This window comes from Gadus macrocephalus, chromosome 8, assembly GCF_031168955.1.
Source record: "Gadus macrocephalus chromosome 8, ASM3116895v1".
NCBI classification, from domain to species: domain Eukaryota; kingdom Metazoa; phylum Chordata; class Actinopteri; order Gadiformes; family Gadidae; genus Gadus; species Gadus macrocephalus.
In genome coordinates, this window is record NC_082389.1 from 2,830,511 (window position 1) to 2,858,301 (window position 27,791).

Below are 27,791 nucleotides of genomic sequence, written 5' to 3' on the forward strand. Positions count from 1 at the left end.
AACACTGAGCATTTCATTAGGTCTACCCAGAGCTGGTCTTATCTCTGTGTTGAAGGCTGAACCTGGACCTGGGCCAGACCGATACAACCAGGTGCGTTCACTTCCTTTTTTTACGGTCCTAATGGCTTGTGTGGCTTCGAGTGTGGCACTTGCCTTCCTTTCACTTTGTATTGAACCCAGGGGCGATTCTAGGTTCTGACTTTTGGGGGGGCTCAACCCCAGGAAGCCACAGGGGTATATGAAGTATATTAAGTCCTGTCCAAGATTTTTTTATTCCACAACCTTTATTTTATTAGTTACTATGCTGTTGTATGTCTAAGCCAAAAGCTGTCAGTGTCAGCTAAATAATGCAGTTAGTGATTAAAGGAAAAAAGACTGTTTGGATGAAGGAATAATCAATGGATTTGAACTGTAATAACAAATTTGAGGTGTATTAAATTTCCTTTGTGTACGTTTCACTCAAAAATGACCATATTTCCCCCCTTTTTTTATTGACACTTACTGAAACACATTGGTACAACATGTACTAGATTAATAATATGAGAAACAACACTATTTCGGGAGCAATAAACTACGCTGTCTCACTTTCAGCGACCCATACATTTTTATAAAACCTCTGATGCAAAAAAATCTTGTTCTGATGCAAAAAAAAAAAGGGTGCTCATTTTCAGTTAAAACAAAACCGTTGGGATTATTTTATCAGCTGTGGGCGTTTTCATAACAACGTGAGCTAATCAACAAGTACAACATGTTCTAGACCAGTGGTTCCCAATTATTTTCTGTCATTCCCACCCTAGGAGAGAGATATTTTTCCGCACCCTCCCTGAATTGAAATAGCCTACTATTGAGAACCTGCTCATTTTTATTGATTTAGATTAATAAAATTAGCGGAGATAACATCTGCAACATCTTAAAACAATTTCCAAGTTCAGTTTATTAACTGAATTTGTAACATTTAAACAAGACTGCTAAGTCTGTGTGAATCTCAAAACAGAGAAACAAGAGCAAATGATTCACTGGGGTATGCATTTAATTAAAAATATTTTTAAACAATAAACATTGGTCCCTTGTCAGCTTCATCAGCTTGTTCCCTTTCGAAAAAAATAATATATGTTCATCTTTCAAGCATGAAAAAAGACACCAAGTCCCTCTGTCTTGACTTCGTACGATCAAACTTCTTGTAAAACCACTGACCCTTGGTATTATGTTTATTCAAAATAAAATAATTAACTTATTAAAATAGATAAATAAGACACTAAGTCCCGTCTGCCACCCCCCCCCCCCCCGACACTTTTTATAAGCTGAGGGCGTTTTCATGAGCCTCATAGTATTAGAACAAGTAATGTTGTACTTGTTGATTAGCTCAAGTTGTTATGGCAATGAATATGCCCTCTGCTGATAAAATAATGCCAGCGTTTTTTTTCAACTGAAAATTAGCACCCATGTCAACTTTTTCTGCTCCTTGCACCTTATCATGCTTATCATGCTACGCAGCAGTACAAGCCTCTGCCGACTAAACCATGAAGCAATTCAAGAGGAGGGATAGATAGAATCGCCTTGTGGTCAACTGTCATTTAATACATCTGACAGATTATGTCAAGGTTTTAAAATGAATATTATTATTATTACCTGGTCATGTTATTACATAGCTGGAAATCGTGGATTTTCTGATAAAGACTAGCTAGCCTTTTTGACAGACAAAACAGCAGAAACTATGTTAAGTTTGCTCGTACTGCCTTTTTGGTTTTGTCAAACAGGAGACGCCCACCCACCAATCAGAGGGTAGAGATTCCTGCAGGGAGGTTGCGCTCGATTTCACTAGCCCAGTTGTGCCTGTTCATTAGTGTACAGGATCCATTCTCTCATTGCTTGTGTAAAAAAAAAGCTAGAATATTAGATTTGAGGACGAAATGATAGGGTGGGCCAAGTCAAGTTTTGGGTGGGCTTGAGCCCACCCAAAAAAGGTCTAGCTTCGCCACTGATTGAACCGTCTGACAAAAGTTGAAATTCGCTAAACTTTTTGCAAATTAGCGTCCTGCAGCACGCAATATTTTTTTTTTAGCTAAATTGGATGAAATAAAAAAATAGAAAAACGGAAATGCTCTCTCGTCTGCCAGGGAAGCCAAACCCCTCCCCTTCCTGAATGATCGGTGGCTGTGTGTGTGTGTGTGTGTGTGTGTGTGTGTGTGTGTGTGTGTGTGTGTGTGTGTGTGTGTGTGTGTGTGTGTGTGTGTGTGTGTTTGTGTGTGTTTGTGTGTGGGGGGTGGATCTACGGTAGGGCCTGGTTGGTACAGGCCCACCCAGATTGACAGTGGGCCCACCCAATCAGATTCATGGAAAAAAAAAAAAAATTATATATATCTTTTTTTCTTTAATGTTTAATTGTCTTTTCTCAACCAATATATATTTTTTTCTTGGATACATTTATAATTAAAAATATTTACAGTAGCTACCAAAAACTAATAATATTCAGAAACCCCTCTCGTACTCATTAGTTCTGTCCAGTGAGGTCTTTACGCAACATCCTGGTTGACGCAGACAGCGAATGGCTGTTTCGTGCACCATCAGATAGCAGCCTCATCTAGCAATGGCTAAACAGCTCTCTTTGAGTCACTTATGATGACATAATCAACTTTTTCAACTCGAAACCTACGAGACTCCGCCTTGTGTAGAAGCTCCGGCAAGACTGGGTTTTTGTATGCGCCCGCCATGGCATTATTGTTGTTTCTGAAGGTTTTTTTCTGAATATTAATTCATTCGATTCGTTTGATCCATTTATATTCATGTAGGCCTATGGGCAGTGGTGGTTAGAGTACTGAAAATCTATACTCAAGTAAAAATAAACTTACTTCCTTCAAAATCTACTTCAGTAAAAGTAAATATTCCAATTGGAAAACCTACTTGAGTAAGAGTAAAAAAGTACTTTGTTTTAAAGTTACTCAAATGACAAGTTACTTTACATTTTTGTATTGGAGTGCTTGGATCAGTGAAAAAGACATAACGTGTTAGAATCAGTAGCGTGCGGTGCCCCTTACTTTTGGTGGGGCAGAAACTACTGGCGTATCACCACACCCACAATTTATATATATTTTTAACATGTATATTTTGAGCTACATTAAAACATGTTAACTAAACTAATTGTGAGTAAGAATTAAAAATAAACCAATAGCCTAATGTTACTGCACGCTGTTGAAGTGCCATCCGCAACACTCGTCATATGATGTCCCTTATAGTTATTTCTTCCATATTTTATTTTAACAACAGGCTTAACAGGCAGTGCATTGCAAATAGATGAAAAGTAGAAATACAAGTCATCAATCAAGCAGACCTTCGATTTGGAACTTGGCCCGACGATGTGTGCAAATCTCTCAGTAACAACACTTTGGAAATCAGATATTTCTCAATAACAGCTGTTTAAATCAGGTATGAAATCAGGTATGCAATTTGAATACCTGCTGAAATAAATAAATAAATAGGCTTAAATGCCGAAAGATACAGGCGGAGTAATTCGATTTTAAACAACAACAGTCCTAGAATATGACCATGGGGCAGACTACTTTACGACCATAGGGGCGTCTTATAGCGCTGATTGCAATTCTTATTGCAGCCTGCAGGGTTATGCGAGAAACATAGGAGGGACGCGGTCGTTGAGCTCCGCCGCCCCACATTGCATGACACGTTAAACTCAACTAGAATCGCCACCATCAATTTGATATCAACAGACCAAAAATAGTCGGAAAGCCTACAGAAACTACTGATAGTTAATGTGACAATCACATTATTAAAAATAAACTTGGAGCAATGATTTACTGATGAACATTTTTTTTTGGGAGCATGCTTTTTGCCGCCGCCCCACCTGCCCATATGGACGGCACGCGGCTGGTTATAATGCGTGAGTGAGTGAGGGAGAGAAAGAGATGCACTCCTAAAACATTTCTTCACAAGTTGTACAACAAAAGCAATATGTACAACAACAAATTTAATTAAATTTCAAGCAAATTTGCATTAAGCTCTGTGCATGTGACAAAAGGCAAGAGCTTTGTAGGAACACAACCAATTAATCACAAATGAGACTGACTTGGTTGGCTGATTGGGCAATCAGATTTATCCAGCCTACGCACATAGCATGCACGCACACTCACAGAGCCAGACACGACAATGACGAACAAGTTTGTGAGTGGTCTGCAGAATACAGTGTAACATCATTTCTTTAGAATTATATAAACTATACGTCGTGGACCGTAACTCCGCACCCCCTGGCGAAAATCAACTCCTCAGTCCCAACATAACGGTCGACTCGTCTCCTCGGCTATGGAATCGCAACTTTGTTGCAACCTAAGGAAAGCGCGTCGCTAACGTGTACGCTTGTATTACAGTCAACGAAGATAATGTTTTCATCAAAATACTAATTTTAATGAAGGCACAATGGAAAATGGAATTGAGTAAAGAGTAGAATTCTAAATCAAATATTTACTCGAGGAAGAGTAAAATTACAGACTTAAAAAAGGAACGTGAAAAGTACTCGTTACCCGAAAAATTTACCTTTTTTACTCATTTGCGTTACTTGTAATGCGTTACTACCCACCACTGCCTATGGGTTGTAGTCACCATATAATGTTAGCTATGCAGTGTTGGATTTGTGTTTTTATTTTGTTATTATCCTACATCTGCCTATGTGATATTACATGAGTATAAGGCATATTAAAATACTACAGATTTGCAAGTTCTCTCCACTTAATAATTGTATATAGGCAGGCTATATAAGACTCCGCCTTGTGTTTTTTATTAGAAACACTTGATGCCAGAACCTATTGTCTGTTGATACTTATTAACAGTAACTATTAGGGCTGTAACGATACGCGTACCAAACCGAAAATCGCGATACTCAAAGCCACGAACCTGTCTCACGGTGTGAGAAGGCAGAAGCGCGATATGCCCTTTCTAACTCTTCGGTTAAATTGTCCGATTGAAATTTGCTAATAATTTGTCTAAGTAATAGTCTGCTGACAGCGCCCCCTCCTATCGATGCCGTAAATATGTGACGAGATGCCCTCTCTGTGATCACAGCTCTCCGTGGCTACGGAGGACTGCATTTCTCCACAGCCGTCGAAGTCCTCATATGCGATATGAACGACATTTATCCAGAGTGGGCCAAGCGCGAAAAAAATTGCCTGTGTGATCCTGTCTCTATTGTTTTGTGTGATTTGACTGGCAGTTTGTCTGCTTATAGGTCGGAATGAAGCGGCCACCGATTATTGACAGGATGGGTACTTTATTCTACCGGACTCGTTCGCTTCTTCACTAGACACACGCGCTACCGCTCGCTCTCCTCGCTCATCCACTCACTCGCTGACGTCACTCACACACGCATACACACACTGCCATTCTCCCGCACACACATATGCTACTCGTAACACTATGCCTCGTTATTGCGACGTTCATGTTTTTCCTCATCTATTGAAAGTTAGGCTATTAAACATGTTGCATTCTATACGGCCTGATTATGTCATTATTTAAGCTACATACTATGAACTGTTATTGTATTGCTATGACCTAAAATGAATGAAGTATCTAATCCTGTACTCTCAACATACGTTGCTAGGAACAAGGGCGTCAGTTTGTTTTTAGAAGTGGTGGGGACAATAACCATAAGCTTGAGTGTGGTCTGAAAATAGCAGGGTACCCTTATGTAAGCTATTCATCCAGTCAACGCTGCATTACAATATGCTCTACAGTGTATTGTCAGGTGTTGAAATTATTCGAGTATTCGAATACTGGTTCGGAAAATTTGAAGCTTAAATCAGTATTCGGAGCTTCGTTATTTTTTTTTTTTCCACGTACGTGACTTTACCAGAGCGAGGGAGGCAAACTATAAGCGTCAGCGACACCAAGCAGAGAAGCGAGAGAGGTGGAGGAAGAATAGATATCTTGTTTCCCTTTACTTTATAACAAAACATTAGCGGGATCTCTGGAGGAAAAGTAATACTTAAAACCTTAGCTTAGTTGTTTGTTTACGTTCGCTGTACAGCGCCGCACCAATCAACTGTGACTGGCTTGCTGCAGAGCGTGAGCGTCTTGGGAATACCCGGTCAATATAATGGATATAATATGGACACATGAGACAATCAATATTCGGTATTTGTTATGGATTTATTGTACAAATTCCCTGAAAAGATGCACGTTCCAGGATTAATTGAAAAGCTCCCGTAAGGGCTGAGATGGCAGAGAGCAGCTGATTTGGAACGGAGCAACAGCTGTTCGCTTTCACGGGGAAAAACGAAGGAACTTCAACCTACTTAGCCTAGGTTGACCAGACGTCCCCGATTTCCGGGGACAGTCCCTGTCTGTCCCCGGTCAAAGCTGTCCCCGGAAATGTCCCAGATTTTGACACTGAATGGGGGAAAAATGCGCGCAGACTCAAATACCAGTTATTACGGTAGTCATTTAACGCATCAACAGAGAAGACGTCGTATGACGTACAGACGTTATCAGGACGTACGACCAGACGCAGAAGCGTCAACAACAACAATCTAGAGGCGGCAAAAAGGAAAAAGAGAAGATCAGCGGTCATAAATGGTATGTTGTGTATGAACTTATTTATTTTGTGTGAATTGGCAGTAGACTTGACTGTGTGTGTGTGTGTGCGTGTGTGTGAGAAGTGATGTAACGTTAAAATAAGTATGATTGTTTATCTGAACTGAAGACCTAACGTAACGTTATAAAAGTCAGTGAACGTTAACATTATGACAATGTTTTTATATCTCATTCATTAGTCATTAGTGAAGCTGTAATTTTAACGTTAGCATTAGATTACCAGGTGATGACATTGTATGTGCCTCTGTTTTGGAAGAGGGGGAGGTGGAAGACTGCTTTGGTAGCATATGATTTTCCTGTAGGCATAGGGACCTGAGACTGTTAAAATAATAATAATGATGATATTATTAATTAATAATTAATTAATTAATAATAAGTCAATGGTTGATAGTTGTGTGTTAGGCTGCTGTTTTTTGTGTCGGGCTGTGTGGGTAACCAATGACTAGTAGTTATAAATGCAGACCATTTGATTAGCTGATGCCCTGAGTCACTGATTTTAATGTCAGTAGCCTATTACTATTGGCTCTGTTCTTGTGTTCTCATGTTCTCTGCTCTTATTCTACCCAGGCTCCTGAGGCGGAGGTGGATGAATGAGGGGATCACAGTAATGTCACCCATTTTTTTGATTGCCACCTTTTGTGTCATAAATATCAGTTCAGTATTCAGTTGTCAGTAGAAACTTTTGACCAAAAAATCCATCCTAACTCAAGCTAACAAGACAATATTTTTAAACAAAACAATATTTTTGTCTTCCTCAGTGGATGGATGGTTGGTGATGTCACCCATTTGTTCTTTGTTTGATTGCAACCTTTTGTGTACAGCCTTCTTACTAGAGATGTATTTTCTAGTTGTGACTTTTTTGTACTATTTGGGCCAGGCCCACAGTTTCCAGTGGCACACATTATGTGATCCACTTGCATCTTTTTATATGTTTTGACTTGGTAATTATTATTAATTACATCATGATGATATTTACTAGCTACTGGTCTGGCAGCTGTCTTTGCACATGACACTTAACTTTGGAAGAGAGATGTTTTTTCTCATGTATTATTCTATATTCTATAATTTGTCGTTCATTTGTCGTGCACAAACGAAGCACAAAGGAATGAGACCGATTTGGACCGATTCTGACATTATTGGGGTGCTGAGTGAAAAAAATGAAACCTTAATAACTTAGAATTTGAAAGTGCACAAATGTTCATTTGTCGTGCACAAACGTGCACAAACGATGCACAAACGAATGAGACAAATTTGAACCAATTCTGACATTATTGGGGTGCTGAGTGAAAAAAATGAAACCTTAATAACTTGAAATTTGAAAGAGCACAAATGATTATTTGTCGTGCACAAACGTGCACAAACGATGCACAAATGATTGAGACACATTTGAACCGATTCGGACAATATTGGGGTGCTGAGTGACGTCATATGTTTACAAAATGTAATGTTTGATATCTCAAAAACGGTATGAGCACAAATTTTCATTTGTCGTGCACAAACGTGCACAAACGAAGCACAAACGATCTGAAATAGTTGTACATGTTTTTTTTACACATGGGGTGCCAACTTCACGCAGGTGTATTACAAGCCTGAAAAATGGCATTCGGGCCAGCCCCATGAAGATCCTATTCGAACAATAAAAGTTGAAAACCACAGTTTGTGTTTTGGCTTGTTTTGCAAAACGGCGTTGGAAACACCAGGGTATTGGCTCGGGATATGTAGGCCTAATACTAATGCACACAGGACAAAGAACAGTGTTGGCAAGTTAACACTTATCTTGACATCAACAAAGTTTACCAGACAAACAATGCCAGACTGTAAAGGGAGTACGAAATGAAACGAGGTACTGAGCATCAGCCTTTTGAAGACGAGCAAGGGCTGCTGGTAGCATATGTTATGCTGCATTAAAAAAAGAAGAAAAATACAAGCACCCAGAGGAGAATTGCATCTGCCAAATCCTGAGCACCAGTAAACACTTGCGAAGGACCAATGTAGACTTCACTCGTTACAACATCATAAGAAAATTGTCCGCAAATAAAATCCCCTTCAGTTTAGGATAATCACACAGGTTATGCAAGAACATATTTATGTCAGGATAGGCCTACCAGGCTCCAAGTCGTCACATATCTCAATCAGACAAAACCAACTATAACCACATTGGCATAGCAATCGCACCGTGTGTAGCTGCTACTAGCTGCAATCTATACAATGCATACTAACTGGAGCACCAACCAGAATCAGATCACAATCGCTTGGGACCGTGGGAAACCTTTGGCCAGGTCATCACGATTCACGAGCAAAGAGAACCAGCAGCAAAGTTTACTAAACCAATTTCTTACCTTATGTGGCCCTCCACATGCAGGCTAGATGACGTATCCATATCGATATCCAGTGTCACAAACATGCTTTTTATAGGAAGCAAAAGGACCGGCTATTTTCTGAATAAAAATGTCAATTTTGGCTGTCTGTCTTGAAACTTCTCTAGTGCGTTCACACCAAACGCAACGGGACGACAAGATCCCATACAAAGTGAACGTATAGACGCGTATCGGGCAAATTTTTGTTTTGTCTTTTTGATTTGTCGCGCCACACTTTCGCCATGCATAGGCGAGCGGGTTCACGAGGATTTGTGGCGCGACAAATTTCAACTTTGACACGAATTTCACGTGGTGACAGCCAATCAGCGTTCAACAGCGTGGTCACTGAGTGACATGTGTAACGTAACAGCCAATCAGCGTTCAACCGTCAAACTCAGTGCAGTGCAGTCCGGGGTGTACTGCAGCATGGAGGAGAAAGTAATTGTTGCCGTTTGCGACTCTCGGAGCTCTATATATAATAGTATATAATATAATATAATGTATATATCACGGCCAAAAGCTCTGTGTGCCTCCGGATGGCCGTAGCGCGGGGAGCTAATATAGTGGCGAAGTCACGCCCTTTCCGGTAGAGCTCATGGGACCTATAAGATCGAAAAATATGAATGGGTGTCAATGGAGATAAAATAATAATTTTCTGGTCCCAGTATTTATATGCCCTGGATTACACATATGTTGTTTGTGGATTTAAATGATAATTTTTCATGCAAAGAAAACTAAAAACTTTCGTGAAGAAGTTTGATAATTTTAGGTTTTATGTGAGGCCGCTTTGTGAACTACAGCTCTTCGCTGCTCTCGACGCATATGATATACGCCACCACACCCGCACTTGGAACTCGGCACAGAGATGGCGATCTCTCTGCCCCACTTCACCGCTTTTTCCATGGGGAGGATAAAAGCATCGAAAGAGGTGAAAACCACTATAAGTCGGGGCATGTGCAGAGTTTCAGTTAGGCCGATGGGAAGATTGTCGGTCTTCTCCACGTGAGCGTGACGTCACATACGAGCCGTGTAGTCTTTCTCGTTGTGTTTCCTCTACAGCCTTTATCTGAACAATTGCACAACAAACGGTCAAACTCTTTGCATGAAAAATTATCCTTTAAATCCACAAACAAGATATGTGTAATCCAGGGCATATAAAGACTGGGACCAGAAAATAATAATTTTCTCCCATTGATACCCATTCATATTTTTCGATCTCATAGGTCCCATGAGCTCTACCGGAAGGGGCGTGACTTCGCCACTCTATAGGGATTGGGCTTCTCGGGAGTCGGGGTTTGTTTACCGGCGTTGCTATGGGTTCCGGTCTTGTGTGTATAACAAATTCCGTTAATTAAAACAGAAACTCGTCACATTCTGTTGTTATTCTTTTTATCGGGAAATCAATGTTAAACGCCAATAGGCTAAAGAGACACAACAGAAACACATACACCGCAATCATATAATACATATATTGTCTGTTTTCGATGTCATGCGTGTGTGGTTATTTATACAACAAATTAACAAACAATAATGATCCGTGATCAAGTCCAAAGTGAACCAGAGTCTCGCACGGCCGCAGTGTCGGCCTGTTTCCGCGATTGTCTTTACAATGTATCCAACAAAACAGTCTCTGATCGTAATCCAAATCAAAAACAGCAATCCATTGCGCAGAAAAAAAACAGGAACAAAATTACCGCTTCGCTCACCAGATCCCGAGCTGAGTAAATCCTTCCCAATTCTGGTAGGCTACTCCTATATATGTCTCACTTTGTGGATCGGTCCAGAGAAAAGCAGTTGGTGGAAAGTATTAAATAAACAAAATACATATAAACAAAAGATCGCTATAACAACTGGCATTTGCTGTCTAAGTCGTATTGATATATCTAACTTAGCTTGCCGCCACTTCCTCATTCAAACTCCCCCCGTGAGAAAAAACACACACCCCCGTTTTGTGCGTTCACCCCCCTCTACAACCCAGGTGCGTACCTATTTAAAGGGATAGGCCTACACATAAGGAGGCTAAGTGATCGCTAAAAATGCTGTCCCATACATATTTTAGTCAGTGGGATAATATACCGTAAACATAGCATATGGCCAGACAATGTATTATTTCCAGCTCTCATATGTCAACTGCCTATGAGCCTATATGGCTCTTTTCCAGCCTCTATGTTTGATAACAGACACTGATTATTATGTGAACATCACATGTGTTCCAACGATTATTAGGTAGGCCTATCAAATAAATTATGTATTTGAGCGCGCCTATCGCATGATTTTAGACTCGACGATTTCGGTTGAATATGTGGGGATTTTTTCAGTCGCAATTGGTTTGCACATTTTTAAAACTGGTGGGGACAAAATTCGTATTTCAAATAGTGGGGGGGACATGTCCCCCCCGTAATCGACGCCTATGCATCGGAGGGTTCACTTTCGTGATGGGCAAATGGAGCTTTAGTGAAGCACTGAACCACTTAAATAGCCTGGTCCTACCCGACCATCGTACTACATTTCATTTGTACAGAAGGTCTGCCCAATTGACAAACGTTTACTCAGTTGGAGGCGGGTGTCTGTTGAAGTTTTAAAATGATTGGATCTGCCAGTGCCACTCTGGATCTGCCATAACCAATCGCATAGCGTTTGGTCGTGATGTATGTCATGCAACGGGACCGGCTCCGTCACCACTAACGGAGCCAGCTGGAAAATCTCACTTTTCCCAAACCCATTGGGGAGAAGCGCCACAACATCATGGTCACCAACAAAACTCAGCAAAGCTTGTTCTTGCTCCGGCTTTAATTGATCGATATTTGGCAGCGATCCCACAACAGAACGAATAGCTTCTCTCGTATCCTTCTCCATTGTCTTCCTGGTCTTCCTCTGACTACAACTGAAACTGGCGCGCGACCTCGACGTCATCGTTCTCAGCCACTCCCTCTGTTCGCTGATTGGACCACCAAAAAATCTGGCTTCAAAGGAACCAAAGCATATGAAGCAGACCCAGTACTGAATTGAAATGAAAATTGAGCGGAAGTAGGAAGGTGGGCGGTGCCAGGCTACCACTTAAGCACATTGTTTCGAAAATGGGTTCATTAATTGAAGCTTCAGTAACAGTGAACTCTCCTGGTGAAGTGCCATGGCTGCAACTAAATTAGCCCGGCTAGAGAGTGGCCATGAGGCTTTAAGACAGTGACATAAATTTGGTGTGTATGTACACACTAAATCCCTCCACATCCCTCCAAATGTTCTCCACATTTGGAGAACACTTGTTCAGAAGGAACAGATAAGGCCGGCGTACATAAAAATTGTTGCGCCAGTTTGAAGAGATGAGGGTACACATTTTTGTGATTGATCCAGTACACCAGTGGCTCCTCGGATATTTCCAGCGGTGGATCGGTCATGTACCGCTGCACCTCCACTGTAGCATCCACTGTGGCATTTCTGGACATTCTTGCTTCAGAAGCATTTCTGTCCAGTGTTTCCCAAAGGTTAATATCTGAAAGAGAAACATGACAGTAATCAGTATTAGACGGTTTCATTTTTTATATCCCTTTTTACTTTTCACAACATTACCTGTAGTTGATTGAATTTCTACATTTGCTGGAGCTGGTTGAGATGATGTGGAGATGGAGGGCTCTTCCTCATGAGTGACAGGTGGTGTGTTTCTTATTAATAATTGTGAACATTGAAAAGTGAGTTGTTTTACTGCTGCTTGTGCATTTGATTGATTGTAAAAAACATTTGCTTTGAATCTAGGATCGAGCAGAGTGCAATGGGTCAGTGCGGTTTGTTTTTTCTCTATACTGTCAAATCTGTTTTGCATCATAGTGATCATGGTCTCCCCCAGTTGTTTGGCTGTGGTGTGACTTGCTTTCCCCATTGAATCAAACAAGTATAGCAGGGGTCACCAACCTTTTGGTACCTGAGAGCTACTTCATGGGCACAGAGTCATACGAAGGGCACCCGGTTCTATACACTCTTCTGAAATAGCAAATTTGCTCAGTTTGCCTTTAGTTATATATTAATATTAATGATTAATGATACTCATCTATTCGAAGACATGTTAATTAATTAAGTCATGTTAATGATTTCTCACAATAATTATCATCAATGACTTAAAAAAGGTGGGAAAGAGTTGTTCAAGAGTTGTTCACATGAGGCGCCTGCGGGCGCCTCATGTGGTCCTTGCGGGCGCCATGGGGCACTGTGTTGGTGACTCCTGAAGTATAGCATGAGCATTTTGATCATTGGGATGATCTTTGACCAAAAGACTCTCTTCTCCTCAGAGAGTTCTACCGTTGCCTGGTAGAAGGGGGCAAGCAATTTCAGGCATGCAGAGATGGTGTCATAGTCCTCAGAGGACAGAGGTCTCACGTCAGTTCTAAGGGTTGCAAGAGCTGCCCTCACTACCTGTCTCTCCTCAAAAAGGCACTGAAGCATGTGAAAAGTGCTATTCCAACAGATGTCCACCTCCTGAATAAACTTACGGACTGGACCCTGCATCTGCTGCTGCACTTCTCTGAGCTTCTCTTTTGCTGTGGTGCTGGTCTTAAAATATGTCACTACCTTCCGTGACCTTGATCTGATGTCTGCCAGGCCAGGAGTTGCATCCAGCCTCTTTTTTACAACTAAATTTAGAGCATGTGCAAAGCAAACCACATGGCGAATATTTAAATTTCTCACAGAGGCAATCATATTGGCTCCAGCATCAGTAACAATGGAGGTGACTTTGCCTTCAATGCCCCATTGCTCCATGAGCGACCTCTTTGCAGCTGAGATGTTATCAGCAGTATGAGACACAGGGAAAGGCAGCACTCCCAAAAGAACTTTGGCCAGCTTTGCAGAGTCATCCACATAATGGCAGGTGACTGCTAGATATGCGTCCATATTAATGGAGGTCCACATATCAGCAGTCAGGCTATCAGCTTCAACACTCTGCATGACAGCCCTGGCCTTGGTCTTCTCCTCCTCATACTTCTGGACCACCATGTTCTTAAGAGCCCGTCTGGATGGCAGAGTGTATGTAGGATCCAGCAAAGCCACAAAGTTCTTAAAACCGTTGTCGTCCACGATGGAAAAAGGCTGCAGGTCTTTTACAATCAAGTTTACAACAGCCTCATCGATCTCTTGCTTGCGGTCCACTAAAACAAATAAATAAAGACACACAAATAATATTAACAAAATAAATTAAAGATTTATGTAAAATTGCAGGCCTATGATTCATGGAATGAAGTAATACATTGCGATAGAGTGTGTCTAATAATAAAACACCTTACCATGACTTGTGTTCCCCTGATTTACAGCAGCTCTATGCTTTGCGGTGAAGTGTCTATTCATGGATGATGTATTTCCATGGTAGTTCAGTTCAGCAGAACATACAAAGCACCGTACCTGCAGAGATATTTTTTTTTATTATTATTTGTAAATAAAAGCATTTAGAGTCTTCAAAGCTATGGCTAAATGGCTACACTAATCATAGGCCTATAATTAGTTAGTTCCATAGATACTTTTTTTCTATAGGCTTACTGATTGTTAAAGTTCTATAACTCTACTTTTCCTACATGAATCTACATATTTAACAGCCAGCGCACCTTATCAGGAGCGATCAGAATAAAGTGTTCCCACATGTCAGAACGACCTCTCTTCCTTGATGCTTCCATAATTATGATACAGCAATACGAATGTAATGACTCATAGTATGAGATCGGCTACTACGAAGCAAACGCAATGTTGTGCATTCAAGTTTTTATGCTTTGAAGGCGCTAGACAATGATATTAATTCAGACTCGAAACGAGGCGGTGCCAGTTCCGCGAACCACTCAAGCAGTTGCTGTTTCGGACGTCATATGTCACGTGATTTTTCTGTAACAAAGCAACCTTCGAAGCAGTGGTTTTATGGTTTGTGTAGTTATGGTATGAAGCACGTATCGGCGCTTCAGTGTCAGACTGCCATCACTAGTTCACTTGCAGCATTGGGCCATAGTGATTCAATGAATATAGGCATCAGTAACAATTGCAATATTAATTTGGCAATTATAAGTGTATAGCTCGTGTAGTTGGGGCCGGCTGCCCATTATCTGCTTTAGTGAGTAGACGTGAATGGGGTGAGGACAATTGTGATTCAGGATTATTTGCTACTGATAAGTCCACAGGCCTACGGTATCCTCCAGGAGGAGCGGTGGCATCGTTAGCCTTCTACTCGATTAACAAAAAACTGAATATTAGAAAATGTAACTACATATTCCAATTTAAATTTGTATGTTTTGAAATTTTAAATTGTACTGATAAGCCTTACACAGACTGTGGATTTCACTTCATATTTCATTGTGATTTATGTTATAACCAGTGTGATATTTAACGCTGAGCATTTCATCAGGTCTAACCGGAGCTGGTCTTATCTCGGTGTTGAACCTGGACCTGGGCCAGACGCGTCAAAGGGGTGGGACAAAAGTTAAGCGTTTTGCAGCGCGCGATCGGACAATCGACCTTCAGTTAGCCCTTACGGACTCGTGGTGAATTTAATTTCCTGTTTTTCATGCACTTCCGTCGACCAAGTGGTAAACTCCCGCCAGCAGCCACTAGGGGGGTGGGGCGTTGCCACGCGTTTGATGGGGCCGAGCCATAAGAGTTTATGTTTGGTGTGTTCTAAATTGTATGTCGTCTTTCTGGACATGTATTACAATCTGGACAATTCTGGACATCTATTAGACGTCCAAACTAGGTTCACTATTTGGACGTCACATTGACGTTCAACATTTCACCATTGAACTGGTTACATTTTTTGGACGTCATTTGGACACCTATGACAGGTGCAGGAACTGTATACATGATCCCACTGCCCAATGCGTCATCGGAGTGACGTCTATTCTGTGTCATTATTGGTTGTCAAATTTCGGTCCACTGAAGGGGTTGTTTTGTAACGCCATGCAAAGTCTTTTTTTAGACTCCTACTGAATGTCTAATGTTGATGTCCGTTGGACCTCGGTGTAAGGGCTATTTATAGTCCAAATGTGACGTCGGGCTGACGTCTCATCAACGTCAAATTTAGACTAATTTTAGACGTCTTTTTTATGCTACTTCTTAATGTTTCAATATGTTTTATGTACCATTCGTTTTCATGTAGCTGTAGCTACACAATACACAACACAAGCAAACTAAGGCCCCGTCCACACGAAGCCGATTTCATGGCGAAACCGCAAAAGTCTTGTACGGTTCGGCCTTCCGTCCACAAGAAGCCGGCGAATCCGCTGACCGAAACCGCAAACTTCTGAAACCACCCTCGGAGGTGGTTTCAAATCTACCCGGTTTCGTTTTGGATTCGTGTGGACGCCTGAAACCGACTGAAACCGTAAACCATGACGTCATCGCCCCGACCCTCGACCCTCTAGCCAATGACTGTTAAGCCCGCGGAGTCTCACCCTTTATGCGCATGCTCGCCTCTTCTTACTATTTATTTTTGTAGCAGAAGCGGCGCCCCTTATGGGCCTGGAATGTGTACTACAGCGTTTCTACAGATCTACCCGGTTTCACTTGACTCCGTCTTTACGGAGATACTCCGAAACCGGATAGATCGAAACCGTGACGGTTTCGGCTTCGTGTGGACGGGGCCTTAGTAAGCTTCACGTCGGACACCCATATATCAGCTTGGTTTAAATGTGTACACTATAATCATCAGCATGACAGATGTAGTTCTGTAGTACCCTGGTGTCATATGGGTTGGGAGGGTGGGGCTCTCCATCCTTATGTCTCAACATCATATTTATCATGCAATTTATTCATATGTTGGCCACATATTTATTCTCGACTCTCCGTTCCATACGTAATTTTAAATTAAATTCAGTATTTTGATAAATATACCTTTCTGTAATTATAGTGGGAGGAATATAATGATTTTTATGGCATCCAATTCAAAAGTAGATGACGCTACAGGATAACACAGTACACACATCAACATGGACACTTACATTTATATTACATTAAAGTAAAAAATGATTTCACCCCCAGCCACAGTGTGTGGTCAAACATGGAAAATTCACTTATCACAGCAGCCCATGGAATTTAAAAAGATGCAATAATTAAAGAGAAAAATTATAGTATGTCCAGCATACATAAAAAATCCCACAGTGATTAAAATGCCATGCCATTGGGGCATAGATGAACACGCCTAAGGGTTACACATCAATTCAGGCTAAAAGTTCCTTCAATACAGAATCAATTAAAAAAATATATAAAATTATTAAATTGTGTGTGTGTGTGTGTGTGTGTGTGTGTGTGTGTGTGTGTGTGTGTGTGTGTGTGTGTGTGTGTGTGTGTGTGTGTGTGTGTGTGTGTGTGTTTTCAGATGAACATGGACAGTTGTAAGACCGTAGTGCTGGCAGCACTGGGCCGGCCCTTCAGTCTGGGGATGCTCTACGACTGTCGCAACGACTCACTGATCCCCGGTAAATAAATACAAGTACAGAGTCTAACAGACACAAGACACAAGATCTCTTATAGTCGTTATTTTAACTTATAATTGATTTGTGTTTTGGCTGAAATCAATTGATCTGGCCAAATGTCATTATGGATGTCATTATTAGGTGAGTGCTGCAAGCAGCGCTCAACTATTGTTGTTCTTAAAGGTGCCATGACATTTGCTTATTTTATGGATGCTTTAACCCATTCAGACCGGATCACGCATGTGTGCGTGTTTACCTTTAAGACCGGATCACGCATCAATGCGTATTTACCATTAATGCTGGCAAACGTGTCTGTGTCATTTGGAGCGGTGTCGTCTTTTCCGAGACACATGGCCAATAATATGCACTGTGATTGGCTGAAATACGCTTGGGATGAGTGACAGAGATGATTAGGGATTTTTAACTGACTAATAAAATGCTCTGTAATTTGTCGAAATTAGCATACACGTGGAGAATGTTTTGGTTCGAATTTGTAAACACTGTGCGAGCGATCCGTCATGGCTGACTCAAGTGAGGAAGCGATATTGACGAAGTCATTAATTCAGATTTTAATGAAATTAGGCAGGATGATTTTAATGAATTAAATGATATCCCAGATAATGTAGATGTACCAGCCGATCGCGTAGTTAGAGAGCAGTGGATCCAAGCGATGTTTCGAGAGGAAGAGGGGGAAATGCGCGATTTCGTTGGCTTCCAAGAAGAATGGAAAACAAACAACTTTCACTCACGTCAGAAGATCCCGTATAATCGCAAACCAGGTGCCAAGATAGAAATTCCAGATGTTGTTATACCAATACAGGTATTCTCCCATATTTTCACGGAAGAGTTGTGGATGCGACTTGTAACAGAAACAAATCTGTATGCGGATCAAACACGGAGCGCAACTCCATCAAACAGCAAGTGGGTACCCGTCACAGTTAAAGAAATGAAGACCTTCGTAGGACTGTGTCTTGCCATGGGCATCCTAAGACTGCCATCACGTAGAGATTTCTGGAGTCAGAAAAAGTGGCTTTTTCGAACGACCATCCCCCAAGCCATTTCAAGAGACAGATTTGACATCATCTGGAGGTAGGCTCGTAATACTATCAATATCAATGACAAGAATAATTTATTATACTGATTGTGGAGATGACTAGCCAACTAGCTTTTTGTAATGATGATAGGAATGTCACATGATATGATTGCAACGATGATTGCAACAGTAATAATGATTTGTTGCTGATACTAATGGCAATAAATAAATGTCTAAAGGTGATGATTGATAATTGATAATTATGGATAGCAACAATAAAAATGTAATATGATGCAATAGACAATGCTAGCTTATGATGGATAACATTAATAATTATGATGTCTGATGATAGATAATAATACATCAAACATACATAAATACAAATGAAAATAATACCTCATGATGGATGACAGTAATAATTATGATGTTTGAACTGATAGTGTAATTATACAAACACATGACAATGCTCATGATGATAATAATGTGTAATTCACTGTCCGACTTGCTATGTGTATTTTCAGGTATCTCCACTTGCAAGACAACAAAAGCAATGATGTGAAGCAGTCCGACAAGCTTTGGAAATTCAGATGGTACCTCGACTACCTGAAAGATAGATTTCAGGAATTGTATGAAGTGGATGGGTTTGTGAGTGTCGACGAAAGTATGGTGAAATTCAAGGGGAGACTCGCTTTCCGACAATATCTTCCTCTGAAACCTACCAAGTGGGGCATCAAGGTGTGGGTGATGGCTGAGAGCTCCACCGGGTATGTATCAAACTTCCAGGTCTACACCGGCCGTGGGGGAAGGAGTAGTGAAAAGGGCCTTGCACACCGCATGGTGATGGATCTGGCTGGACCATACTTCGGGTCCCATCTCTCCATTTTTATGGATAACTTTTATTCTGGGGTGCCGCTTTTTGAAGAGTTGAAGGCTCATGGTCTGAATGCGTATGGCACTGTTCGATCCAACAGAAAGGGAATCCCCCAAAACCGCCTGCCATGGAGAAGCATCGGTACCAAGTGTCTCAGAAGGATGACCTGACCTTCTGTGCTTGGCAGGACACAAAGGTTGTTTTGGTACTGTCAAACTACCATGAGCCCATGGCAGAAGGGTCTGTCAGGAGAAGACGGGGCGAAGACATCCAGAGAGAGGTCAGAGTGCCAGCGTGCGTCTCTGATTATCAGAAGCACATGAAGGGGGTCGATCTACTGGATCATATGGTAAGCTATTATCAGTTCCAGCACCGGTCCAAGAAATGGTGGCGTAGGCTTTTTTTATTTTTCCTGTCAGTCAGCTGCTACAATTCTTACAATACTGCAAGGAGTGCTGGAGCCTACAAGGGTTGCTACAAAGAGTGGCAGGAGGACCTTGCACAGGAACTGGTCACCCCTGTGACAGCAAAGAGTGCTCCTCAGTGCGCTGCAGCACCTGTAACAGCCTCAGCCGAGCACGACTGTGAAAAGATCTTCGAGAAGAGAAAGATCTGCAGGGAATGTTCACTGTCGAAGAGTGGCACTGAGGCCCGTCCTGGTGCAACAGTGTATGGCTGCAGACAGTGCAATGTGCCACTGCACATTGAGTGCTTTGGAAAGCATTACCGCAGCACTCAAAAGTAAATTTATGAGTTGTGTTTAGACTTGACTGTACCGTTCTGTTAATCTGTACACTCACGAGGTTAGGATTATATGGTTTCTGAAATGATTAGGTAAAGAAGAAGTAACCCTCTGTTTTGTTTTGTTCTGTGTTTCAGTGTCTATCACTTGTCACTTTGGTTCCTTAAAAGTATGAAATAAAATCAGATCTGTATTGATTTTCAAAATGTTTTTGATGTTTTTGATGTTTATTGATTTTTTAAAAATATGCAGTTGAAGTTTATGGCCAAGCAAGTCAGTCAAGCCAAACAGCCAAAGAATTAATCTCTCAATTGCCTTTTACCTCATGTTTTTATCTGCTATAGAGCCTGAGAAATTAAGGTTTTAGTAGAAGTTGACAAATTTTGAATACTGTTCTGAAAACCCTCAGGTTTTGAGAGGGGGTTTACAGAAAAGTTCTTAGGCATAAAAAAGCCTTTTTTAGAAGGCGTTTTAGGCCTAAATCGGTTAATATAGGTATTAGTGGGCGACTAACACAGTATTCAAAGACATTCCCGAAATTCAGCCGTGGTGCAGAGTTACAGCCACTCCGAGCCAGTCGCACATTGAGTTTCCCCCAAATGCGCTGTTTGCTCTCTGTAGCTATAATGCAAATGAGGAGGAGCGAGGCGGGTCAAGGAGGAGGGTGGGAGTGTGGCCCTGAGCAGCTTGCAGCCACGGTACCATGCGCTCTGTTTACAGTGGATGTATCGAAATGGCGAGGCGCACACAGCCTTTAGCCGTGTTCTGTAAATATTGTAGAACATACGGGAGTCCTGGAGCTCTATATCTAAATAATATCATATAATGCATAGATATATATATCATATAATACATATTATCGTGGCCAAAAGCTGTGTGCGCCTCCAGACGATATTATGAATCACAAACGACTTTGTCGGGTTCTCCAACGTCTCTGGTTCTTCCACTTTCACATCAATCTGAAGTAGACTGAACCGCGCGCTGCCTGCTGCCGGCTGCCCGCTGCCGGGCGGTGGTGCTTCGCGGCTGTGGTGCCTCGCGGCAACCGGCGGCATGTCGCAGTTCATGTACTTCAGGGAGTCAAAGCCAAAGTTCCTTTCCCCCAATTCCTTCTCAACCATGGCTGACATAACCTCCACTACAGTCTTGTTGTGGAAATACATCAGACGTCAAAGAACCGTCAAGAAACCCTTGCGTTACAGTGTGTGTATTCACACACACACACACACACACACACACACACACACACACACACACACACACACACACACACACACACACACACATGTGGCGCTCGAACGGTCGTGTCTCATTTGCGGGCGGGCCAGGCAGAGTAAGGGGAGGAGCATAGATGCTATGTGACGACACAGATCTTTTTACACCGAACGCAAGTTTTAGCCAGAGGGGGAAGGCTAGGGGAACTCATATTTATGTTAGAAAACCTCATAAAGTGAGATTTTCATGCCATGGCACCTTTAAGGCCCTGACACACTAACCAGATTATCGGTCGCACAGGATGCTGACAAAGATAATACGGCCCAAATTTCAGTTTAATTAGGTCCACAAGACAATCAGAGCTCACAATTATCCATTAACTCTATGTTATGGCTATATAATACATTGTATATCATGGTGTATCATGTTTATTATTATAGTATGGTTTGTATTGGCCTTACAGATTAGTAACAATTTATTAGAGATCCTAGGATATCAATATAATTGTTCAAATAAATTGTAAACAATAAAAAGATCAGAGACAACTTTTACACTATTCTCATGTTAATGTTACGGGTCCCAGGATTGCCACCGCAACAATAAAGAAATCTGTTACATGCAGAAAATGGTAAGAAGCAATGAAGACACGACTGCTCAGTTCGTTATCCAAGTTGCGTCTCTATTCAAATTCACAAATAAAAATTCTCTGAGTGTCTCTTGTTCAGTCTTCAACTGTTTAAGTGCATCACATACTAACCACATCGTACATCCGATTCTAATTCACATTCATGTCATATCTCACGTACATTCAATATTCTCCATTAGTCCACTTACCTCTACTTGAGCACACGATAAACCTTAAATTGCGCGGAAGGCCCGCAAGGCAATACACAAGGCGAATAATGAACCCATAATCGGCGGGACCTGCCATTTTGCGCTTTCCGGTATTCACCCCTGCCATTGTACTCAACGGCGGTATTTTGAAGTCTCTTAAGTTCGCTAGAAACGCAACAAAACATGACCCGAACTTCTTTAACAGTTATACATATAAAGCAAGGCTTTAGAAGGTTGAGATTTTATAGCTTAAACCAACTACTGACCTGTAATATACAGAAAATGGTAAGAAGCAATGAAAACACGACTGCTCAGAGGACGCGGGCGGAAGCGCTCCCATCTGACAACAACCCGGAGCGCAACCACTTAAGTGTCAACAGTTCCACCTGGGTGCTGCTTACATTTTAAGGTCCTCTCATACATTTGGAGAAATAAATTAATGTACTGGTCTCATAAATTTATAAAAATCATTTGGAGCCCTTAAATTCAATTAAAATTACCTTTTGCTAATATAAATAGAAATAAACAGTTTTGAGAGTACCACACTAAGAAATGTATGCACTCACAGTATTTTAAGACACTTTCGATAAAATGTTTACCAAATGGCATTTGTTTATAATATAATATTATTTAAATGAATGAGTAATCATAATCCATGGTATGAAGGGGGATGAACCCATACATACAGAAACATTTATTATAATAACCAGATAAAATACCAACTCTCTTCCAGATTCAATACATGGGATTTTGTCAGACTCTAGGGTGTAAGTTCAAGCAGTTATGTGTTCAGAATATAGACCAGCCTATATCATCCCACAGCATGACCATTCCACCTACATTTGTTTTTATTTAACCTTTTCTTTTAGCCAGATATAAACACATTGACATTTAACTTTCTTTTCTTTCTTTTTTTTTTTCTTTTTTTTGGTTTGAGGTTGACCTTACAGCTTTCATTTGAAAATCATTTACTTTCAGTAGGAAACCATAAGCTGCTATATAAAGGAAATGTATACGTTATATATGTATTTCTCTGAGCAAGGATTCTGATATGTTCTCTCTTGGTCTTCTTCTGCAGCTCTGAAACTTTGGGACCGGGAAGACTTAGAGAAAAAAGCAGATGAAAGACCCCAACCCAACAGTGAATTTGACGTACTTGCATCCGACTCCATCGAAGACAAATCTTCTGCATTGAATGTTAAAGGTTCACTGCAAGCCAGTTTTCTGTGTGGACTGGTTGATTTAGAAGGCTCTGCTAAATTTCTCTCAGATTCTAAGCGTTCCATGAATCAGGCTAGGGTGGTAATACATTACAAAACCACCACCAAATTCAAAGAGCTGTCAATGAATCACATTGGCAGAGGTAATGTGAAACATCCATATGTGTTTCAGTCGGGACAAGCAACACACGTAGTGACAGGAATCCTTTATGGGGCACAAGCCTTCTTTGTGTTCGACCGTGAGTTGTCACAAAAGGAAGATCGGCAAGACATTGAGGGCAATCTAAAGGTGCTGATCCAGAAGATACCCAAATTGAAGATAGATGGCAAAGGTTCTCTAAACATGGCAGGCAAGGACAAGGTAAATGTTGACAAGTTTAACTGCAAGTTCTATGGTGACTTTAACCTTAAGGAACCCCCTGTGTCTTTTCAGGACGCAATAGAAGTCTATCAAAGCCTACCTAAGCTGTTGGGAACCAACGAAGGGAACGCAGTGCCTCTGAAGGTCTGGTTAATGCCACTGAAGGCTTTACATTCTGCTGCTGCTCAACTGGTTAGGCAGATAAGTGATAAATTAGTCAGGGATGCTCAGAATGTCCTGGAGGACCTCAACGACCTGGAAAGGAGATGCAAGGATGTAGAAAGTTGCACAACAACCAAGCAATTCCCACAGATTAGCAAGAAGGTGAAAGCTTTCAAAGAACTTATTTTTCGGCATAAAGTTCAATTCCAGAATATTATGGCAAGGAAACTCCCATTGATCCGAGGAGGAGGAGAGGAGGAAAGTGTTCTTGCAGAGATCCTGAAAAAAATACATTCCTCTCCCTTCAAAAGTGGTGAACTGAATGAGTGGATGGATTGTAAAGAGAAAGAAATCAAAATCATCAGCTCTCTGATTGACAAAATGCCCAACATGATAATCGTTGCGTCCAGTCACAACTCTCTGCAGAGTGAGATCCACAGTGGAGATGTCAGACATACAGTGTGCTTTGTCTTTACCTCCCTGGAAGGCCCAGAGCCTTACCTTTCAGCTCTGTCAAACTACTTGGATGAAACCCAACCAGACGACGTGCCATGTGCTTATGATGTGGAAAAGGAACAATGGTTCTCCTCAAATGTAATGTACGAGAAAATGCAGCTCTTCAAAGATTTTGCAGAGGCCAACAAAGAGAACAAAAGCATCAGGTTTCTAGCAGGTGCAATAAACGATGATGAGAAGAAAGGTGCAACTCTCCACCTCTACAAGGATGGGTCCTTAGCCAACTACAACTTTGAACCACCTTTGAAGCCAGAGATGAACACGGGTGACATAACCCATAACAGTGTAACACTGAATATTTCCCCACCTCAATTTGGGTTGACAACTGTCACCCACTACACTGTTGAGTTCTGTGTCCATGGAGACGATGTTTGGCATCAACAAATGGAGAGCAAGGCTGGAGATGTCACAGTGTCCGGCATGAAGATTAATGAAGGGTATCAGTTCAGATGTAGAGGCTGGTGCGCAGTCGGCCGCGGTCCGGCCTGTGAAGGTAGCCCTTTGATTAAAACCTTACCATCCAGTCCTCCAGAAAAACTACAAGTGGAATGTTATACTACAGAGTTATCAGTCAGATGGGAGAAACCATCTGACCTTGGACATGGAGTGGAGGCCAAGCAATACATATTAGAACTTGCTGAAACATCTCCAGAAATAAACCCTGAAGAGTGTATATGGAGCAAACTAACATTCACAGCCAACGACTCCCTCCTAGTCAAAGTCATTCCAGGGCTGCAGCCTTCAACGCGATACACTGTCCGGGTCAGATGTGACTGTGGAGTTTTTGGCCTTGGCAAAGAGGCATCAGTAGTTGTGTGCACAAAAAAGCTATCTGATAAACTGGCTACATCAATCAAAGCATCGAGCAAGGTAATGGAACCTGGTTCTCCTTCAGTTTTCATGTTACCCCTGGAGAAAAACGATATTAGGATAGATGGATGCAAGAGGTACACATTTGGCGAGGACAGCGTGAGGCCAAATCGCACTCTCATGTTCCTGGGGGCATCAGGTTCGGGGAAGTCAACTCTGATCAATGGAATGATCAACTACATCCTGGGCATAGATTGGGAAGACTCTTTCCGCTTCAAACTTATCGATGAGGACCAATCGAAGTCACAAGCTGAAAGTCAGACTTCCGAAGTAACCACCTACAAAATCAACCACCAAGATGGCTTCCGAGTTCCTTATTCTCTAACCCTTGTTGACACTCCGGGTTTCGGCGACACAAAGGGTATAGTGAGAGACGGGGCGATCACAGAGCAGATCAGGACACTCTTCACCTCGGACAAGGGAGTCCGTGAGATAGATGCAATTTGTTTTGTCACCCAGGCCTCTCAAGCAAGACTAACGCATACACAGAAGTACGTGATAGATTCGGTGCTGTCGATCTTTGGTAAAGACGTGGCAGAGAACATTTGCATGCTGGTCACATTTTCAGACGGTCAGCCGCCTCCTGTTCTCGCAGCGATCAATGCTGCTAATATTCCATGTCCTAAAACAGACAGAGGACTTCCAGTGCACCACAAATTCAACAACTCTGCACTTTTTGCTGAAAATAATTATTTCAGTGACATGGCTGATCAAGGCTCCAAATCATCAAATAATCCCCCCCCCAAAAAGATGGAGGCTAAAAACTTTGATGCAATGTTTTGGGAAATGGGGGCAAGCAGCATGGAAACATTCTTTGCTGCCTTGGGACAAATGACCACCAAGAGCCTGCAGTTAACCAAAGAGGTTCTCAACGAGCGAAAGCAGTTGGAGGTGGCTGTGGAAGGAATCCAGCCCCAGATACGGGCGGGGCTGGCGAAACTAGAAGAGATCCGATCAACCCAACAACAGATCGAAAAGCACACCGCCGACATCACTTGCAATGAAAACTTTGAATTTGAAGTTGAAATCCTCAAGCCTGTCCAAATAGAGCTTACCAAAGAGGGAGAGTTCATCACTAACTGTCAGCAGTGTTCAGTGACCTGCCACTACCCCTGTACCATAGCAGACGATAAAGAAATTAGTGGCTGTGCTGCCATGAGTGGTGGGAAATGCACGGTTTGCCCTGGAACATGTTCCTGGGAAGTACATTTCCACCAGAAATACAAGTGGGACTACGTCAAAGAGAAGCAGATGAAGACGATAAAAGAATTGAAAGAGAAGTATGAAAAAGCCACGGAGGCAAAGATCTCAGTCGAGGAACTGATTGAACACCTGGAAGAGGATGTTGCCATACTGCAGGAAGAGATCATGTCCATGATAAAAAAGTCATCTCACTCTATAGCTCGGCTGAAGGAGATAGCTCTGCGGCCTGACCCGCTGAGCACGCCAGACTACATCGACCTGCTCATTCAGGGAGAGAAGTCAGAGGGCAAAGAGGGTTACCTGGCACGGATTGAGTCTCTAGAAAAAATTAAAGAAAATGCCCAAATCATGGCCAAGGTTTCAAAAGGAGAGCCGCTAACCAGCACACAGGATCAATACATTAAGGACAGAAATAAAAGGAAAGAGGGAAAGGGATTTCGGATGGGTGGTTGGTTAAAGAATCCGTTTTGAGTCTGGGGTCCTCCTCAAGGTCTCCTCCCAACTGGACGTGCCTGGAACCCCTCCCTAGGGAGGCGCGCAGTGGGCAACCTTACCAGATGCCCGAACTGGCATAGGGTTAGGGCTAGCTTTAAAAAATAAAAATAATTTCCACTAGGATGGGCAACACAGTTTTTCTTGGATTAGACACCAAAACATTTAATTTGAAAGAGATGGCATTCGTTTCAAATAGAGATGTGTGATTTTTTTTAATGTAACAGCAATTACAAAGCACTGGTCTTCTGTTTTTATAGTTTATAGTAGTATCCTTCTCAGGTGGCCTTTGTTCTCTTCACCTCCTTTCTTCCGCTGTAACTCGTTATGTTCAGGTTCGAGGTATACGTTTTGTCACAACTTTGTACTGATTTTTGACAGAGGCAACCATTTCCCTCTGTCTTTTTTTAACAATTTCAGAAAAAGTATACAAATAAAATGCAATTAATTATAGGAGGGTGGATTCTCAAAACTGTACCATCATTTGTATAAGAAATATTGGTTTCGATCCACCCATCCCTAATTTCCACAGTAGGTATCACAGCAAAATCATCCTCCTTCTGCTACATTAACTCATTTTATGCTTGTTCTTTGATATAATAACACAGATGCTATTGATGAAAACAGAGAAATGAAATTGTGATCAATATTTGTTGGGTGTAAATGTGATTATGAATATGTTAGAGGAAATAATAACAGAGGCTGTAAAAATTATATTTACAAAAGTATAATAGCCTGCTATATGTCCTCTTACTTTTTCAAAGAAAAAAAATATTAAACGATATTAAAGATTGAAAAACGTCTGTATTTACTCAAGCCTATTTTTGTTCTTTTTATATTAATTCAAGTTGGTTGTGTTGTGAATTTTTGAAAGTTAAGTCTCATATAC

The 27,791-nt window shown here is 41.6% G+C and overlaps 3 protein-coding genes across 5 annotated transcripts in view; 2 read left to right on the forward strand and 1 right to left on the reverse strand.

Annotated features, from left to right (window-relative positions):
* Window positions 1–27,791, reverse strand: part of LOC132463690 (uncharacterized) — a 142,960-nt gene that overhangs the window by 82,169 nt on the left and 33,000 nt on the right. The gene's annotated exons all lie outside the window — the stretch shown is intronic.
* Window positions 1–27,791, forward strand: part of LOC132463689 (uncharacterized) — a 139,861-nt gene that overhangs the window by 45,196 nt on the left and 66,874 nt on the right. The window lies entirely within an intron of this gene.
* On the forward strand, window positions 22–27,701 carry LOC132463692 (uncharacterized). The gene is made up of 3 exons (XM_060060003.1): window positions 22–91; window positions 17,287–17,386; window positions 23,157–27,701. The coding sequence occupies exons 2-3, from the start codon at window positions 17,287–17,289 to the stop codon at window positions 26,879–26,881; spliced, it is 3,825 nt and encodes a 1,274-aa protein (XP_059915986.1). The 5' UTR covers window positions 22–91; the 3' UTR covers window positions 26,882–27,701.

Excerpts from the sequence above, each read along its gene's own strand:
- LOC132463692 (XM_060060003.1), top strand. The coding sequence starts at position 17,287 with ATGAACATGGACAGTTGTAAGACCGTAGTGCTGGCAGCACTGGGCCGG. Across the intron at positions 17,387-23,156 it reads CAACGACTCACTGATCCCCG|CTCTGAAACTTTGGGACCGG; the intron begins GTAAATAAATAC and ends CTTCTTCTGCAG.